General features: G+C 41.9%; 1 protein-coding gene across 4 annotated transcripts in view; it reads left to right on the top strand.

The window, feature by feature from the left end:
- The window catches only part of LOC116850213 (carbonic anhydrase-related protein 10), a 158,586-nt gene that overhangs the window by 3,346 nt on the left and 134,756 nt on the right, over positions 1-20,484 (top strand). Inside the window, exon 1 of one of the 4 annotated variants that reach the window (XM_032828227.1) lies at positions 7,571-8,530. The exons of 1 other annotated variant lie outside the window; for it this stretch is intronic. In XM_032828227.1, coding sequence (XP_032684118.1) covers positions 8,470-8,530 — 61 coding nt within the window. In that variant the 5' untranslated portion in view covers positions 7,571-8,469. Of the gene's footprint in view, positions 1-7,570; positions 8,531-20,484 lie in introns of those variants that run through there. 2 more of the 4 variants (XM_032828223.1, XM_032828225.1) reach the window with 2 other exon arrangements.

Raw genomic sequence — 20,484 nt, 5'->3', positions numbered from 1 at the left:
ACTCTTCGCTCACAAGATACAGCGGATGCTCTCGCCATTGTTTGGACTCCGTGTAATTAATTAATCATAACGTTATACGCGCAGCACTGGCAAATATTTGAGATAAAAATGCATAACTGGATACATCGAGCATCGTGATTAATGATCGGAGCGAATGCTGCCTGCATGCTAGTCGGCAACAGCGGAAGCAAGAGTTCATCGCAATCGTAAACATTGGAGAATGCCAGATGATAACGCTTATTGGCAGAAAGTGAGCACGCGCGCGCGGAATTTTAAGAGACGCACAAGAATAGCATCGTGGAACTGCGGACACGTCTGAAATGAGACGAATGATGAGTAATTTGCCGAACGAAGCGTAAACTTGGCTCGTGCGATAAAGCTGGAGCCGATGAACCACTCGCGCGGCCGATTTAACGGATGGCAACAGCCGAGTGCCCTAAGGGACACGCACCCGCCACAGAATAAAATTCGATCGACTATTACGCTTCGTTTCCCTTTTCCGTAACGCGCTTTTGTAATATACACTCGACGGTGATCCGGCGCTCCTCGTTTGCCGTATACAGCGAAACGGACAACGGGGGCCAAATCTCGGTCGCGATTTGATTCCAGTTCGAATCCGCACGAACTGTCGACTATTGTCGAACTCGAACCAATCATTGTCAGCAGGCTGCAAGCGTGATTCCAGGCGATAGAAAGTACGGGAGCTTGCGCGTTATATCCGTCGCCTCCGGAAATCTAGTCCCCCTGCTATTGGCTACCTCGCGCAAAATCGGCCGTCGTTTGAGACGATCGTCGCCCGGTTTCGATGGGTTCTCTGACAATCTCGCCTTTAACTTCCGGCAGTCTTGAAACGATTTTATTAAGGAGTATCGAAATGGGAACGCCCGCGCTGCGTTCCTGCGCGTGCTACAGCCGTCTTTGCGTCCGAATTAAGCGCGTGGACGTATGTGGGCAGTACTCGTTGTAAAAGTGTTGCAGAGTTCGCTGCAAACTGTTCGCGATAAACGATCGCCTTTCTCGGAACTTTCGCCGTGGTGAGATCGACTCTCGAAAGAAATATTGCCGTGTAAACGGGTAAATAGGACGATTAAGTTTCTCGCGTAATCGATCGCAAAGCGTGGCCGTAAAGGTAACTCGTGTGCAGGAAATTCACATTTGCATATTAGATATTTGCATGAGGCGCGTGGATAACGATAACGACGATTTGCTTATTAAAGAAAGAGATAAGCGAGTAATTTGCCACTTGGCTCGCCTTGCCGCCAGCTTCGTGTAAACCCGCCATTAATAGTTTCGAGTATTTGCGTGCCGCCTCTTGGCCGTGACTAGAAAATCACCGGGTGACGGCCGCATCTACACACACACATACACACACACATACACATGATACGCTGCGTGTCCACACATGGACAAGCTAACGCCTTTAATGACGCGTGCGCGTCGCGTTGGTCCGCCAATCCACATGATTGACAGTTCGCGTTAACGGCATGAATAACAATTCGTCCGAAATCATTGACAGCCGTGCTTTATCTGACTTATTCAGCTATAGCGATCATAAATTAAGACAAGTACTCTTCCCAATCACCTTCCTCGCGTTACGAATGTGTACTAGCGAGTAGACGTACAGCAAATAATACTAAAAACATATATATATTTATAGTAAAAAAAATATATATATAGTAAAATTGAAAAAAACTTATATTAAAACTTATATTAATAATGCAAAGATAATAATATTATCTCCGTGACTGCAATATAATGACTGCAAAAACTACTTAAGATCTTCACGAGCCACAAGGAGGTAAAAATATCGTGTTTATCTGCAATCAATGAAGAGGTATTGCATGTGACGCGTTCGATGATGTGAATAAATAACGCGCGATACTAAAATAAAAATAGACTTATATCTCGACATCAAGCTCATATTCTTGAAGAATTCAATCTTGTTATGAATATCTTTACATCTTTATAATAATAATAATTCGTTATGATGTTAAAGTTAAAACTGCGAGCAATTGGCAGGTCAATTAACTTGAGCCGATAGTCGCGATCGTGCATAGCGAGTAATTATTAGGCGGTTATTGGATGAATTAGCCGATAGGACCCGGTAAGATGGAGGCTCGATTACACCACGATATAAATGTAAAGGGGAACGATAATAGTTATTACGCATTGCCAAGACGGTACGAGCAATTTGAGCGAACTTACTTGAATTTTCCGTCGAGTCGGCCGGCGGGGAGAATTTCTTCTGCGAATTTTACGGTAGCCTTTTTCCACTTGGAGGATTACGAGCGTACATCCAGGTGAAAATGCTTCCGCTGGGATACGGGGATACGGAGATATGCGGTTGCGAATATCGCTAAGAAACGTTTCGCAAACAACATGGAAAATGCGTGAGAGATCGCGATATCTCTCTCCGCGACTCACCTAATTCGACGATCTAACGTGCTCGTATATCGACCTGCTAAAGTACAAGACCTAATAAAGTACAAGACATCGTAACTTGAAATACCTTATACTCATTACGCGGTGAAATTGTGATCAATTCTTGAACATAGACGTGTTACGTTACTACTAACACACGAAATACATAATCTAACAACTTAATCCTCACTATGAATCATTAATCCCGTAATCTTACAACTTAACCCTCAGGGTGTATTGCACCTAATTCTAGTTTTTGAGAATTTCTTTCTTTTTTTTTCTAATATTTCAGCAACTTCAAGAATTTAGAAGAATTGTAAAATCCTTCAAGAGTATAAAATTGACGTTGAGATGTAGATTTTCTTTCTTTATTTAATGTTAGACGTTTAATAATTGATCTGTAAAAACGCCGGATCGGTCAACTCATTTTTACAGAGAGTTGATTTCGTAGATATTTCGTTTTTATTCTTTCTCAGAGGTTTTTCAGGAAGAGAGAGAATATACTTGTTTTTCTATGAAAAATGTTTCATAGAATATATGAGTTATTTAATTTAATTAATATTCCGGGATGGTAAAAGATTATGCCACTGAAGATTATTCATTACATTGAGGTGAAAAATTAGATACGTATAGAAGTGTATAATTTTAAAATTAATTTTTTTTTTAATATTTCTATACTTTAATATTCAATGCACCTAGCGATAACTTTTGATAATACTTTCGTGATCCTATGAACCTATCTCATCAATACCACGTACCAATGTTTAAATCTTATTCTCATTCTCCAACGATAAATCAGGTTCGGATTCCTCGCGCGCTCTTAGGCAAATAAAATTAAAAAGCGGAACTTGCAGTATTCTCCGTCATGGTGGCTTACTGCTCCCATCCGATAATTAATCGTCGAACTAAACACACACGAGCACCATTTGCATCCAGATAATTATTGATACATGAAAATAATAATGACGCGATACATCTATAATCGGATTAATCATTAAATCATTAAGTCAGGCATCGAATTAATCATTAAACAATCATCCGGGCACATTGAGTACTCCGCTCGTGCTAACCACGCGAAAGCAAAACGCGCGATACTCTTAGCTTACAGCTGAGCCTTTTATTAGAAAATTAGCGACGCACGCACACCTACGTGTCTGCGTTTCGTACATTTTTGCGCGTCGGCGCGGGAGTGGTCGAGTAGTTTTACAGAGCGACGATAAAACGTTATAAAATTACGCGAAAACGCGGGAAAAGTCCTGGGACGCGAGCGCGTTTGTCGCACGTCGAGAGAAAAATACGAGGCGTCCCCGCCGACGGACAAAATTATATACACACACACGGTGACTGATAAACTGAGACGCACGGATAATCCAGTCAGGAATCTCTCTCTCTCTCTCTCTCCCTCTCGTCCTCCCCTCTCTCTCGTCCCTTCCTCTCGCCCTCTGCTACTCCAGACTCCACCGTTTCGCGGTGCAAAAACCCTGCGAATTACCCGCGCGAGGCAGGTTGATTAATTACGACGTGTGTGCAACCCCGCGGTGCATCCCGACGCGGGCGTACCGCTCCGTCAATGTGACGTCGACGTCGGCGAGCGATGTCGAGACGACACAACGACGGCGTCGACGGTGACGACGATGACGACAGCGGCGGGCGTCTTTCCGCATGGCGTACTAGCGTATGAGCACGCGAACTAGTTTGTATGAGCAGGTATTGCAAGATATGCCGGAATGGGTAAGACGGTACCCATTGCCTGACGAAGCTTGAATGTGGCCGCACGCGTGCGCGTGTGTCGCGACATCGAATTTCGTATCTTCTTGACCAAAATTCGTCTCGATGCCGTCACTAGCGACGTTTCCATAATTTGATGCCAAACGCGTAGTCGACTTATTCGGAGGAAAATTCCAAGTGACGCACTACCCGATACATAGCTACGACGATGAGCTTCCGCGGCCACCAGAATAGAACGATTAAACGAGAGACACACACCATCCCCCTCCGCAAAATCGACACATCTAAATAAACATCGCGCCCGAGCTGTCGTTCGGTTTCACCGCAACCGCAAAAATCGAAGGTATCAATAATTCTCGCGACAATTTTTTTTCTTCCTTTTCTCTTCCCTCACCCCCTTTTTTTAACCGCCGTGCTTCTCATTCGCGGATGAAGGCGTGCGTGGCGGAACAGCAGGCGGAATAACCGACGCAGCGATGGTTTTGTTGCTCTCTTTTTCTTTCTCTCGTTTTTTTTTGCTGGACGCGGCAGTATATTGGATTATTTATCGATGCGATGCGGTCGAATTAGGAGGCGAAACGCGCAAAAATGTACTGCTATTCGCGATCGGCGCGTATGTCCACTTTGCACGCGTCTCTTTTTTTCTCGTTAGCATATCCGGGGAAGGGAAGGAAGAAGCAAAGAGGGAAGAGAGGGGGAACCTCGTTCGAAAATGAAAGGGATTTCGGAAAAAAAGCGTGTTAAGCCGCAACGAGGGAGGGTGTATACGTAGCAAATTGAAAAATACGGGAGTGCCACGTAAATGCTGTTTTTTCCCCCTTTTCCTCCTCTCCCTTTTTTTATCCCAGAGAGGGTTTCCAGGCTGCCGCGTCGGCGGTGGTGCGTATATTCGACGCCGCTATGGTTTATTCAAAGCATAATCCAAGGAACGGACGGGAGTGAGGTCAGGAAATAATTACTTTACGCCAGATTCATTCGGGTTATGTTTTTACGGTCGCTCCTCTCTCTCTCTCTCTCCCCTCCCTCCTCTCTCTTTTCTCTTGTCCTCTTTCCTTCATTTCCTTCTACTTTTTTCTTTCTTTTTGCAAGAGATGAAGTAGGAGCGCATATGTGATCGATAATGGTGCCGCTGTAGAGACGCGAAGTCAGATACGAAAAACATGTTTTTTGTTCGGGTCGATTGCCGAGTCCTGAAGTTTCGTGTATCTTACGATACGATTCGTATTTACAAACACCGACTTCACGAGTCGTATCTAAATGAGTATTTTGTGAGCGATTGCAAAGGCTGTCTGCGTTAGAATTTGTCGTTTAAATTACGTCAGAGTGCTGACTCATTACGTAAAGTCAGTCCGCGCATTACGGCCGACATTTAAATCACGAGGGTCAGTTATAGCCTTGGCAATGAAAGCGTTCGAACACGGCGTCTGTTTAGTGAGAACGGTGAATAATTTCTCGCAGACAGTACGTTTCAAGTGACACGAAGGGTATCTCGTTGTCGTAAATCGTTTGCGTTTATCGTGTAGTAGCACCGTGCCGCTGCGTGTTTATCGTGTAACTTTGTGAGACGCGATAAGTGCAAGTCACATAATTTCTCCTCGCTTTAATATCGCTTCGTATTAAAGTGTCGAATAAAAAACTGTGTTGTCATCCCGAAAGTAAACCGACGACACTTTCGCGGGAGAGCTGCGCGACGAATTTAAGAATATCATATTGCATTAGTGCAATGAAATCACTCTTGTCCACTTCAGCGGAAACAATGAAAATATTCTATGCTGTGCAAACTGCATGCTGTGGCACGCGTAGACATTGCCACTTAAACATCCGGTTACGCAGATCGAATATCTATGAGGTATTTTTACGCGACGCTTAAAATGAAGTGGAATCGTCCTCTGCGATTTTCATTTCGGGCCGTGTGACTTTTCTTTCGAAAAATTGGTGACGTCGAGTGAGGGATTGTTCGTTGCACAAAGTTCAGTCGTAAAGGGATGATTAGGATGCTAAATCCGAATGTTATTACGATTTCACGGCTCGGTCGAGGTCATCCCGGAAGGACGGGGATTATGGCTGCGGATATAGGATAATAAGGATCCAAGGAGGTAAAGACGAGAGCTCGGTCGTACGTGACTGGAATCGCGCGCTGAAGAAAGCTCGAATTACTTTGACAAACTCCACGGCGTACGTGCTCCGTCTCTTTGCAAAAGAGTCATGCTTGTTAGAAATCAGTAGGATGAACGTATAGAGGCGGCAAGGAGAGGGAGAGGGGCGAGATGGAAGGATGTGCGGGATACGTGTAGTCGAAACTGAATTAATTTCCGTTATGGCGAAACTACTTTTCCTCCCTCGTGATGTTTGCAGCGTATATTGTTTCTCTCTCGGAACTCGGGATACTCGCTCAACGCGAGAGGAATCGCGAATCGCGGACGAACTTGATTTCGGATAAAACGAGGAGCGAAACGTTCAGCGCGTGCGTAATTACCAGTCGAACAGTTTGGCGAAGATGCATGATTGGATCCCCGTAATTAAAAAAGTTTTGTATTTTTTTTTATGTTACACCTAGCCGCGAGTTGAAAATGGGAAGTTTGCGCGGTGCGACAGTGCGCAACGCGTCGGAATGCATGTAACTTTTAAAAGGTATTGTCGCGCCGCATCGCTGCGACGGGGCGGCTGCCAAGTTTTCCCGCCGAAAAGTTCACGAAACAATGACGACGGCGACGAGAAACGTCGAGCCGCCTCGCGCATCCGCCAGCACACACTCGGTTGCATCGGAAACTACGCCCGGCCGCCTATCTATCTGTCACCGATAGCAAGTTTACATCTGCTATAGTTGGAAATGTTCCTTCTATCTATCCCGTTACTTTTATTCCCGCCATGCCGCCAACCGGCGACTTCTCATTCGCCGTAACCCCCATTGGCATCGCCAACCCTGTCCTAGTACGTACTTTCAGCCGAGTTACGACTTGACCGAGAATCTGACTTCCCCTGTTTGCCTGGGACAAGGCGTGATCGCTACCTCGGGATGATAGAGACCACCCGATATCAATTGGATCGGTCGTTTGATTAAAAAGGGTTTCGTTCGAGATTGACCAAAAAAATCTAAGTGGTTATCTTTGATACGCGAGTCAAAATTTTGCTTCTATACTAATCCTGTAGAGTCCGAATCGAACTTGAAGTAGCAATGCAAAATTTTTAATCTACAATACTATAAATTATTATTCACGGAAAAAAAGATCTGGTTGGGTTAACTAAATGTCTGTGAAATATAAACGAACCAGAATTCCGGCTGAATGAAATATGAAGTTATCAGAATTTTATTCGTGTTAACAAGATTTTTGGAAATCTTGTTAACTCTAACAGTTCTAATTACTTCAACCGGAATTCTGGTTCGTTCATATTTCATGAGACATTGATTAACCCAACCAAATCTTTTTCTTCGTGTTCTTTAATGCTACAAATAGTACTTGCAAAATTTAAAGTCCTTTTTATTGCAAAAAGACTTTAAATATTTGTTTATTTCATTTGTATAATTTATTTATATATTCATTTTCTATTGTTAATTTCTACAAGCAGTATATTAATTATGCAATTTATTGAACTATAGAGAGCATGTGCAAAATAATGTAACAAAGATTAATAGGCGAGTGAGAAAGTTAAAGAAAGCAAACATTCGATTTTCATAATCTGTATTATGTATTATTATCTTCTATTAGCGCTAGAAATTTCGATGACATTTAGAGATTCAAAGGAGTTTACCACACAAAAAAGTACGATTTGATTAAAAATATGGTATTAATAATCGCGCGTTATAGTTGACGATAATCGTCAAATACTACGAACAGCACTATCGACACGCGCACACAATTCTCCAGATGATTTTACAATTCGATAAATTTGTCTAACTCGTGAAAGAAAAGATCCAGATTTTCTTGAGAGAATTGTTGTCGTGATTTCTTGGCCACCAGATGTATTTGTTATTGTTTGGCAAGCGGTGACGTTTTGCACGATTGGGGGAAAGTGACTTTGCAAGTAGCCATTGTTTTGTCACTCGCGTGTTGTATATTTGTCCCTACTCGAGTCAGTACGTCTCGAGCTAACCGACGACATGTTGCGACGCGGAGCACGTGCGTTGCTTACTATTCGCGTTAGTTGATCGAAATATTCCGTTGGCTATCGAAATATTAATTAGTCGGGCTATTATTAGTATCGCGTTAGTTAACACGCGTTTTTCCAATCGAATTGCACATAACTTACGTGTGTGTCAGTGCGTCAATATCAATGCGTCTGTGTCAATGAGTTCTGTGTGATAAAGCAGCCAAGATCAGGATGCTACAATGGGAAAATCGGGACGTCAAAACACGAGCAGCGATACATCATATATTGCCAGGTGCGTCAAGTTATTTTGAACATACAGAACATATATTTTTATCTGACGTTTGCCGAACTCTCGTCGACAATTAGAAAATAGCCGGATCGAAATCTAGAATCTATTCTAAAACTAGCATTCAAATAAATCGTTATTATTTAATCAAATTAAAGCTTGATAAATCTCTCCAAATTTGACGAAATTTGTAGGATCGATAAACTCGGAGATAATTTTATAGTAAAACTAGTATTCTCTTCGTATATAGAAAAATTTTGATTATAGACACAAGTCCTTTCCTGGTTGTGCACAGATTTCAAATCTTTGAGCCAGTCTTATACGTTTTCTCTAGCTTTGGATGGTGTTTTCTATCTTCTCCTTATACGATTAATGTCTACGTCGTTCGTTGTAACAGGCGTTCCCGGCGTTTCGTACACGGTGCAATCGTGTACTTCGAATCGATTAATCGCGATAGGAGGTGCTTGCGTGTATACGAACATTTGAGGTCGGCGATCACTCGAAACTTTCGGTAATAAATGTCGAAGACTATTACACGAAAATTACACGAGAATTTCGTTTCGCTGATTGAAATTCCGACTCATTCTTTCGCATGGAAAGTTCTCGTGGACCGAATTCGGTCGAGCCGAACGTGCACACGGTGTTAAAATGACAAGAGTAATACTTTCAAGGTTTGCATGCCAATAATTTCACCGTCAATGTCTTATTATAGTTGTATGCTACGTGACTATTTATTTGCGATATATTTGCACGTGTTATATTTTATCCGAATTATCTTTCGCCTCGATCTTTCCCATATTCGGTATATACACTGAGAAAAAAATATTAAAAAATTAACAAATATTTATTAGGTGGATATTATTAACATATTTACTTAAATAAAAATTATCTTCATTTAAACCGAGTATTGTTTACTTAAACCGAGTAAACAACACTCGGTTTAAATGAAAACAATTTTGATTTAAGTAAATATATTAATGGTATCCACGTAATAAAACATTTGCTAATATTTGCATATTTTTTTTCTCAGTACAGGAAAAACTACATATCTTAGCTACAATATCATCAAATTGGCTACAATAATATCGATATTCGCCACATGGCTCGTTTTATTTCAAAATCAGTTTTTTAATTAGATATTTAACTGAATAGATGTAGTTAAGTGGATTTGTAATATTAAGAATTGCAAAGAATCATGAAAAATGAAGACCATTAATCAAATATTTGTGCAAATCAAAATTCGAGCGAAATATTCCATAGCAAACAATCGATTAACGTTTAAACGTCGCTCATGGACTTGTATAGAATTTTTATTTACGAAAACCAGCAGACCCGTTACATCAGTAGTAACAAACGAAACTGGTCAGCCTCGCGGTTCTTTGGAGCGTTCTATCGACCACGATGCGCTTCGCGTCCGCTTCCTTCGCGACGCGGAATAGGGCAACCGGAGAAGCAGTGACAATAACGGCGAGAGACCATAACGTCGTAACAGCAATAAAAGCGCGCTGTCGCTAGCCGGAGATGAAATGAGCCGGCAGTAAAACTGCGAAACACGCGCTGCGATGCATATAAGTCCCCATTTGTTTCAATTTGTGACGCTCGCTCTCGCGTTCTTTTCCACCGCCGCAGTCGCGTCTTTCAACCACATATACACACATACACACACACACACACACTCTCTCTCTCTTTCTCTCTCTCTCTCTCTCTCTCTCTCTCTCTCTCTCTCTTTCCCCCCTTCAGCTTTTCGACTGGAGCGCAATCCTCCGCTGATTATTGTCGCTCGACTGACGGAGTGGCGTCTTCGCGCATTATTGTTATTCGCCCAGGAGGGCGACGCTGGATTTTTGGCGGATAAATTCCAACGATGCAAAGCGACCCTATAAACAAAACGCTTTCCTCAGATTGTGTGGCCCGGGTTATGTTTGCTTTAATCATACGTAAGGGCGCCTGTTTATGCCCGAGTTCAGTACTTTTTTATGTTAATTTGTTTTTTTTCCTTCTTTCGGGCCGTCAGACTGAGGAAATGGAATTTTAAGGCGCGATAATAAACGACGCGTTTGCCGTAAACGACGCGTTTGCCGTAAACGACACTAACATGCCGGGTGTCGCGAAACTCACGGCCATACTTCGTGTTGCAAGACTCTGACTGCTCCAGAGCCGACTTATTTTCAAAGCAAAATATCGATATCACGCCTTTATCAAATATATTATCGGATATTTTTATTTTTTCTATCTTTATACCAATAATACGTCTATCTTTATACCAATAATACGTTTCTTCTTTTCTGCTTTTATTTGCAGAAATATCTTTTAAAATTAAATGAGATAGATGATATGAGTCTTTTTTATCTTGGAAAAAAAAAATGTCAAAAATGTTTATTAAGTGATGACAAGAGACAACCCAGAAAAAAAACTCGATCATTAAATAAACCGACGATCTCGCTGGCGTCGCGATCGGATGATTCATGAATATCGGCTATCGTCTTCGCGGTGACCGCCACTGTGGAACTTGATGCACCCATCCGCCCGTCTCCCCGCTCCCGCACCCCTGGCTAACAACGTCCAACCTCTTCCCCGAGGATTTTATTTTGCCCCATTACCTCCATATCGGAACGAACCGGTGCTGACGTCATCGAGTTCCATCAAGTTGCCAGTTTTGCACTTTTCTCGACCCTTCGTCAACCCTCGCCGGCATTGCATCTTCTACTCTAGGGTCGCTGTCCCCTTGCGCGTTCTTATCTTCGTAATTCCCGGCACCAGGCTTTTCTCGCGCTACGTGTGTCCTATGCTTTTCAACGTGAATAATTAATAATCACCTTAATCCGCGGACGAGTGTGCGATTCTTTTCCGAAATTCCGAGGCTACTTCCTCATCGAGAAATTCGCCTTGCTCGTACCTGTTGTAAACGCGATTTGGCATTTTAATAATAAAATATGTGCGACGTCGCATAAACCGGTAAAAATCTGACAACAGGACAAACATAGTTCGTAACTGCCGTAAAACAGGCCGGGTCTTGAGAGACCCGAACCGTCCTGCGTCGTTTGTTGAATAAATTGCCCATCCGAGAGCTAAGTTGCGGCAATGCCCATCCGTACTGTTATCAGAAATCTCGCGTAAAGGTATCTTCCGCGTTGAATATAAAAAGAAACATGCTCTATTTTTATTTTTTCGTTACATTTTATTTAGACTTTCAGAATGTTTAATTCTTGATTCCGATTCACGTTCTAAAATATTTTATAAATATATAAAATTCCGACTCCCCATCCCCCTTCGTAAGCCAAATGAGTGTTCGTTTATGATGAATCTTTAACGCATTGGCCAATTTATACAATGCCTGGATTCTTCGGGGTAAATTTTTATTTTAAAGTTGACATTTCGAATTAAATTAGCTTCAGATACTGTCAGTTAATTATATATCTTATGTGGGATTCCGGTCAGTTAAAGTAAATTTATTCGTCTGAAACGAGAAATCTATAGCTTATATATACGGAACATGAGTTTGCAAAAACTTCAAAGAACATTACTGTATCTTGACATCTGAATTTAGAGGCTTAAAAATATACGAAAAGTTTGCAGGAAAATTTCTATATATATATGGTTATGTCCTGCTAGCACATGGTAAAATAAAGTAGCACACATTTATATAAGATCGGTATGTACAAGAAATACGAAAAAAATAGCATGATTGTGTTAATGTAGACAGTCTCTACGTTATCGGTATTTTTAGAATTCGTCACTCACTCCAGTATCCCCTTGACGAATGCGTATCACGCCAATAATTATTACGTCAGCACGGGAAATACAACCCCACGGCCGTTTTCATACGTGCTTAATGGATGTACGAGCCACGGAAAATCAAGACTAAGAGTCGAGTGTGATAAAGCTCGACTGTTACTCGAAGATACATCGCGCTACAAGACAACAACTTCCTTCGCTTTGTTTATGACATCTCATAGACAAGCAAAACGAGTATACGTTTGTTGCGCCACGAAGCTCCTCCACGCGTTTCCACCGAGACGAATTGCGAGCGTTTCGTGGAGAGAACACATCGTGGAGCGTGAGATATAAGAGGAGATATAATGGCTCCCGTCAATTTATACCGATCGTTCTGCGAATAACCGTCCTCGATTTGGATTATATCCTAGAATTATTTGCGTCTTTTATGCATGCTCAACCTCCCCAATACAGGGGATTATCGTATTTCGAAGGTGTAAAGCTTCCGTGATATATGACGTGAGTTCTCTTTTAACGGGAATTTTAGCAAAAGATCTATTAAAAAGAGATCTATATTTATCATCAAAGATTAAGCAACTTTATGGGACAGACTGAGACTGAAATCAACGATATAAATAGATAAAACTCATTTTTATTAATTTCAAGTGGGATTAACATAAACTTTTTAAAATTAACTCACTTTTTAAAAGTTATAAAAAGATCAGGATCGTATTCGAGATTATATGGCAACCGTTTTCACGAGGACGCAGTCGCGAGATTCCTCACGAAAAGCGTTTTAACCGTGTATCTACCGCGCGAATCATCTTTGAATATTTTACCTTTAACGACCGACGTCGAGTCAGCTGAAACAAAACCCTTTCGATATCTGCATTAAGCAACCTCGGGCGCTCGTTAAAATCCAAATTTGAGATCGTGGCTCGCCGGCTTTCCTTCCTTTATCTTTCCCTAAGAGGATTCCGTGGGATCCTGTCGCCTAGGAAAGTCGAGCGAACAACCGTTAGTCGCATCGCGGATATCACGAGACGCTGTTATCCAGTGTGTGTGTGTGTGTGTGTTTGGAAGTGTGTATATATATGTTGGATTCTCGGCTTGATATTTTCGTTAAGGCGACATTGGGGTGGAAAGTCTAGGCAGAAGAGAGAAACCGCCGCACATAGAAAAAGAAACACGGTTGGTGTTTACGAGACACTCCGTATATTCGCGCGCGTATTCACGTATACATGTGTGTCTGTTTCACCAACACGATCACGCTCTATGCGCGCTTGACGAGATAAATGGCAGACGGCGGAGATATCTGCGAAAAGTGAGGGGTGCTAGCGGGGACAGGAGTGGGTTTCGGGGGTCCCTACAGGGGTCGAAATGGGGCGGTCGCGTCGAGAAGAGTCCGTTTCAATTCAGATAGCGACGTCAGCGTAGGACGCGTCGGCTGGCGAGCTTTCGCGACGGTCACCCTCTCCTCCCCTCCATCCCTGTTCGCTGGCAGAACAGGATGCAGCAAAAAGCAGGGGCGGCGGGGCTCGAGGGTAACCTGGCGACCAGATAACGCGGGTGAAATGTGCACGGGCATTATTTTCCCGGGTAAATGTGGCGTAATAGAAAAAAAGAACGAGAGCTGAGGGCGCGCGACGCGCTGGTGCATGCTCCAAGTTATCCGGACTTTATTTCGCGAAGGTGAGACTGGAGAAAGAGAGGCGAAGGACGGAAAAGGGAGACGCGCGCGTGTAAGGCCGATTCGATCTGACGTCGCTGAATAGGTATGAGCACGGAGATCGAGATTACCGGCATAAGAATCGAACTGGTTTGGCTGAGCCGCGAACACAAGAGTCACAGAGGGATGAAATCCCGATCAGTAGCGTTTCGATTCAATGAAGATCGGCGACGTTGTCAAAAGTGCCCGGGATCCCGCATGCGGGGTGAATATTGGATCGATACTGCACGCTACTTTCATAAAAACCCAATACTTTGATATGTGAAAACAAAAAAGATCACGGCAGTTCATGAGACACGATCGAGTTTGCAAACTTCTAATTATGCCAACGAAGTGTTGTTTATTCCGGAAATTATGAATATTGCATTCGTCGAACGAACAAACTTTTCTCTCTCGTTTCTTCGTCTGTGTTACGTTCCGCGAAGGAGCGCGAAGACTGAGGCGGGATTGCTGAAAAAAAAAAGAAAAAGTAACTAGGTGTCGTCGGGAAGGAGAGGAGTCGAGAGAAGAGGATGCGCGGGACGAATTTCTGAAATATTTTTGGCGAGAAAATTTCGGGAATTCGTTGCTGCAGGATGCCGCGAATTCTTCCGAGAAATTTATGGATCCTCGACGAAGTCTCGGTCGGGCTTCGTGAGAGGCGAGATATAATTACGAGCAAATGGGGTAGGATAGCGCGAGGAGGGGATTGCGAGAAGGGAGGGGGTAAGGTAAAGTGGAGGAAAGAAGGTGAAGCAGGCACAAAGGGTGGTCTGGGACCGTCCGTTAATGCCGACCACGAATTATGTACACGAGACTCGAAATAACGAGCGTAAATCGATACAACGAGCCGGAAGGGGATACTGTTTAAGTTCCTACTGATTGCGCAACAATTATATCGGTTAATTATACGCTCTAATGGTGGGCCATTATTTACACACACTTTAGCGTGCCTGCTGCTCTTTCTCTCTCCATTTTTCTCAGGATAACGGTGACACCGCGACGGAGCGCAATCTAAAGGAGAGATGGAACCATTTTTCTATAATTGTGTATGTGTGTATGTGTGTATGCGCGCGCGCATATGACGGAAAGCGTCGTCGCGTTAATTAAACTGCGCAGGTAAAAGTATAAGTTACCGTTGTGCCCGGATATGGTTCTAAACGCGCGTATAATTTCTGAAGCAACGATGCAGTATTCTGGCGCGGCTGACGCGGAGCCTGCATCCTTTTCGCGAGAATGACGTTATCGTGTGGGGCGATTAAATTCCACGCATGATCTAGAAACGCGCCACGTCGCGTCGTCGCGAGAGGGTTTATCGATTTTCACCGCGGCATAATGAGCATAGATTTACTGCGGACGAAACTGACTGGGTAGGCGAACGATATTTATGAAATGTTGGCTTAAACTACTCGGCGCGTTGCCCGGACTTATTATATCCAAAACATCTAAACTTAAGTTATCACAAAGTGTCAAGGGAGTGAAGTTAGGAGGAGGGGTTGAGATAACAAGTTTCATATAGTCTACATATTCCGCAGAATGTTCTATATTAAAAAAAAGATTACTGAAGAAAAGATCGAGACGAAAATTTGATACACCGAATCAAAGAGTGCGGTCGAGTTGCGCCCCTTTTCCATGGGATTTTGTAAAACTTTTAATATCCCAATAAATAATACATCGATTACATTTGTATAGAGCACATTTTATGGGAACACGTCTCTCTGTTCCCTCGACTATTTTTTACAGTTTTCTAAAGTAATTTTCGCGTTTCCAAAGTATATTTCGTGTATTTTCGAAAATGACGTCAAGTGTGCATATCTCGTTCAGCACCGTCTCCTGGATGATAATTTGAGTTAACGAGATTCTGCTCCCTCAGTAACATGCTTAGAATCTTGAAAATAATTTTCCAATATCCCAAAGTCGCGCTCTTAAGGTTAGATCCAATGTAGCGTTGATAGGAAAGTTGGATTGAACATTTTGATAGAATTCGATCAGAACTGAGAAGAACTCTTGCTAAAAGTAATGGTATTTATTAATTTTTTATACTTTAGAGGGGAAATATAGTGCTAGGTTCACGAAATTAGCACGACAATTTTTTATTTGTTGTTTTTCGATATTAAAAATGCGAAACTCGTTTTGTTTTCTACCTAGAACTCAAGAACTATGAAAAGTATTAGTAGAACTGTTATTGTTTTTTTTTAATTTGTAGAACGTGCCAGCTTTACAGGCGCAATGTCAAGTCGGCATATCATTAATTGAAATATTCAAAATTTTTTAAAAAGAGGAATGAAATGTCTATGAACGCTTGGATGCTCTCTTTGGTTAGAATGAAATCAACCAAATGTTTGGTAATTGCAACTAAAAAATATAAATGCCCTTTATGTGTATGTAATTTGCTTTCTCACTAATACATCTCACTTAATATAAATAAAAAAGATAGTAATGCCAAATCGTATATATATGTAGCAAATATTTTAGTTTCAAATACAAAAATATTTTTTAGTGTAGGGAGTGCAAGATATATATATATATATATATATATATATATATATATATATATATATTTCGTTCATATCGGTCAAAGGATTTAGGAATTTATAGACAGACATATTCTATTTTATATATGCATATAGATTTTTACCGTCTCCATATATTGTTCGGGGAATTAGTTAAAAAAATACTCCTCTCGATCACCGATATTGCTCAAAAAAAAGAAAGAGAAAAACGATACAATACGAATCACAGTGCGGCGTTGATTTATTCTACAGTGCATTAAGACTTGTCTACAATACGCGGCATGAGAGAGTGTAGTGAGAAATAAAAATATTTAATTTCGCTCTTACGCCTATACTCAAATCTTCTCATACACCGGAAGTATTTCTCTAACTTCAGAGAGATTTAGTAAGGGAATTAGAATATAGAGGCATAAACGAGATAAATTATTTTTATTTCTCAGCCCAACTCTTACTCTTCGAGCTTACTACGTATATCGCGAACGTGCCTTTATCGTGTCTCACGTGCGATGTGTCCTCTGTACGCGCGTGAATTTCCACGAGAAATGAGATTAAATCTCCGCTAAGAATATATCGAAGTGCCCGGCGGTCGCTGCCTACATTACGCAAAACGTACACGGAGGGCACACTCTAGGAACGTCCGTTTATGCAACGTGCAATCGCGAGAGGCGACGTGACGCATACGTTACAACGAGCAAGTCGCGCGCCTTGTCGTGCCCTCTTCCACCTGTCCGAGCGTTTTGCCCGGTGAAATAACGAAGGCAGACAAAGTGGGTGTCGGGGCCGAGCGAGCTCAAGGACAAGTTTCATCGCGAGCGTAAACTACGCGCATCGCTCACTCCGACGTGAGCGCGACGGAAAGTAAGGAGGCTTCGCGATGGAAAGACAGAGCAAGGGCGGCAAGGAAGAATATTACGGGAAGTGAGAGGAGAAGAAGGTATCCGTGGGCGGTAGAATTACATTTCGCGTTCATTAAAAGATTCGGGCACCCCACACACGGGGATGATCATCCTTTGTGTACGATCAACTGAGTTGAACTAGCTGCCGAACTGTGCTTCCCTCGCCGTGGGGTAGAGTTGAACACCGAGACGATGTTCCTTGAGAACTCGATTGTTCATTGCGCGGATGCAAGGATATCACGGCACTGCCCGAGGGCATGAGCTATGAGAGGAATGTTAGATGTCGGTAAAGCTGTGGCGCGCAACGTAAAGTAAAGACGCGTGTCTACCAGACTGACGCTCCGTCGCTCGGTCGCTCGTTCGTAGTTGCTGCTTTGTGCACCGCAAGGCACTAATAATTGCCATTTGGACTGAGTAAGCACGTCTCGAGTGCGACATGTGAGGCAATCGTGACATTGTCTGCGATATCTTTCCTACCGCATATAGTTGGTTCCTGCAAGTTGCAGGTGTTGTAACTTTCGCCGTTCTAATGCAATCTGGCATAATTCCATTTTTCGGATTAAAAGCGGCTAACGAGTTTCGTTTCGATTGCATCCCAGTAATACAGTAGTAGTTGAAGGGATGCAAGATCTGACGCGTTGGATACACGCGAAAGTCAGGTAAAAGAAGCGAAAACAACGTCACACGGCTCTTTTTTACCGGATGCGCACGCGAATGTTTCTCGTCCGTGTACACTATTGTATGAATGTGTAATGGAACAAGCGAGTGCACGCACTCTGAGTGAAATATAAACGAACATATTTCACTCGCAGTGCGTGCGTTCGGTTGTTCCCTTTACACCTCTATATAGTAATGTACACGAACGACACAACACCCGTGTGTTTTGCGGAAACAGAGAAAGAGAGAGAGAGAGAGAGAGAGAGAGAGAGAGAGAGAGAGAGAGAAAAGCCCGGAATATCGCTCTTTCTCTCTTCTACCTTTTATATGTGCCTCAACGTTGAACAATACTGAGGCAAACGACGCTCCGATTATTCGTATTGTGTCTTTGATTTGTGCACTCTACGCGAATCACGCGATGCACGTTTATTATTAAGTACATTATGTGCCAAAATTAATTTCTTTAGTTCAAATTGATGTAAAAGATATAATTATCGGTTGTTGGGTGCACTGCTTGTTCTTTTCAGGTTGATTGATTATTTTCCGTTTTGTTAAGGGACGGTAGCCGTCGCAGTTTAGATAGATTTTTGATCGGCTGACGAGCCAGCGTATAATTACATCGCAAATTTACTAAACTCGTAGCGTCACGTGTTGCTGAAGCGGAGTGATAACGTTGTGACATAACAATCGCGCGGTGGTTTAGCAAGCGTAATGACCGCGTTGATTATGTTAATTATCTGTTAAGTACAGCGCGCGTATCTCGCTGTTCTCGGCTTGTCAGCTGCTTCCGCGACGATGCCTCGCATTTATGAGCTGCGCTCTTAAAACAGTTATCATTTACAGTATCATTTACAGATTGAACGATAATTGGTACAAATCCGAATGTTCACATTTCTACTCATCGTGGAAACAATAACTGTCGCTCGCTGAGTGTCCCTTTTTAATGAACCCTAACCTTGACGTCTTAATGTAAAGAATGTTACGCAATTTTGTCTCGATTCTTAATAGTTTATATATTGCAAAGAAATGGTCGATCTTATTAAAATTGGCCGTAATTATAAAAGAATGATTCAACTCGCATGCAGTACGTTTCGAAAAAAATTAAAATTAAAATTTGATACATAATTTAAAAAGTGTAAATAGCAATGCGATTCTCTCTCTCTCTCTCTCTCTCTCTCTCTCTCTCTCTCTCTCTCTCTCTTTTTCTCGCTTTGCAATCGTTGAAGAAGTCAAGCAAGATCAATTTTCTTTTCTCTAGGGATATTCATTAATCTAAATCTTAACTTTTAAAAAATGTGTAAAATAGACGCAAAGTAAAGTATGCTGCAATAGAAAATAAAAAGTTTTTTTTTTTCTTCATTAATTTTATCCAATTTTGTTGGCCTCTGAGACCTTTAAGTCTTCTAAGACTTGGATCTTTTTTATTTCATGTAGAAAAGTATATAGATTATTTATTGATAACAAAAACTTTAAAATTACAATTTTGTGGCTTGAATCATTTTTACATAATTATAATCATAATTATTTTTTATCATAATTATATTTTTTGGTTGTTCTAACACGGAAATGGAAGTAGTAATATGCATATAAAGTTCTTATTACATACATATAAAGTCATTAACATCATAGTATAAAATTTATTTAAAAAACAGTTTTTTCAACCACAATTTATAGTAATTATTTATCTATGATTATAGTTACAAATACCAAACATTCTTTTTCTCAGTGTAAAAGAGTGACGCTTTGTATATTTTGTCCTATGTTACTCGACTTTTAACAAATAATTGGAACATAACCACAGCCATATTACAATTAACACGCATATGGAATCGTGGTCAGTTATCGGCGATTTCTCTTGTTGATATAAGTAACACGCTCAACGTTTCGTCCACATTCAAAGTTTGCCTCCGCCAATTATAATTAAACACGCATACACACACAGATTTAGATGAATGGAACATATATGTGAAACTGTAAATAAATAACCGGAATGAAGCAGAACATGCGCTATAATTAACAGACGCAGAGTCTCTCTCTCTCTCTCTCTCTCTGTCTCTTTCTCTTTCTCTCGTGGTCAATTATCGGTGATTTCAATTATTGATCCACGTCAAATTGTACGTTGTTCTATCTGAAAGCGAAGCATACGATGCGTCGGGAAAACGGAGGGAAATCCGTAACGTTTGGCAAATCGCTTAGATGTTCGCGAGATTTCGATGAATCGTTGAAGATCCGGCAGGGGACGGGTGAAATTGCGAAAATTAAAACGAACGAATCGACCAGGGCAAAAGGAGAAAGAAGAGCCAGATAAATCCGCGAAAACCGAGCGGCGAGAGAGGACGGAGAAGATAGAAGGAAAGGGGGGCGGGTCCGATCCAGGGATGATAATGCACGAGAGCGAAAAGAACGGCTTGTTACGCGAGCGAGGCAAGGAAACAAAAACGAGACGACTTTAGACGGTTAGACTAGACGAAA

Source organism: Odontomachus brunneus, unplaced genomic scaffold (assembly GCF_010583005.1).
Source record: "Odontomachus brunneus isolate Ranch 3 - 2012 unplaced genomic scaffold, Obru_v1 Obru_scaffold_137, whole genome shotgun sequence".
NCBI lineage: Eukaryota > Metazoa > Arthropoda > Insecta > Hymenoptera > Formicidae > Odontomachus > Odontomachus brunneus.
This window is presented reverse-complemented; position numbering and strand designations above follow the sequence as displayed.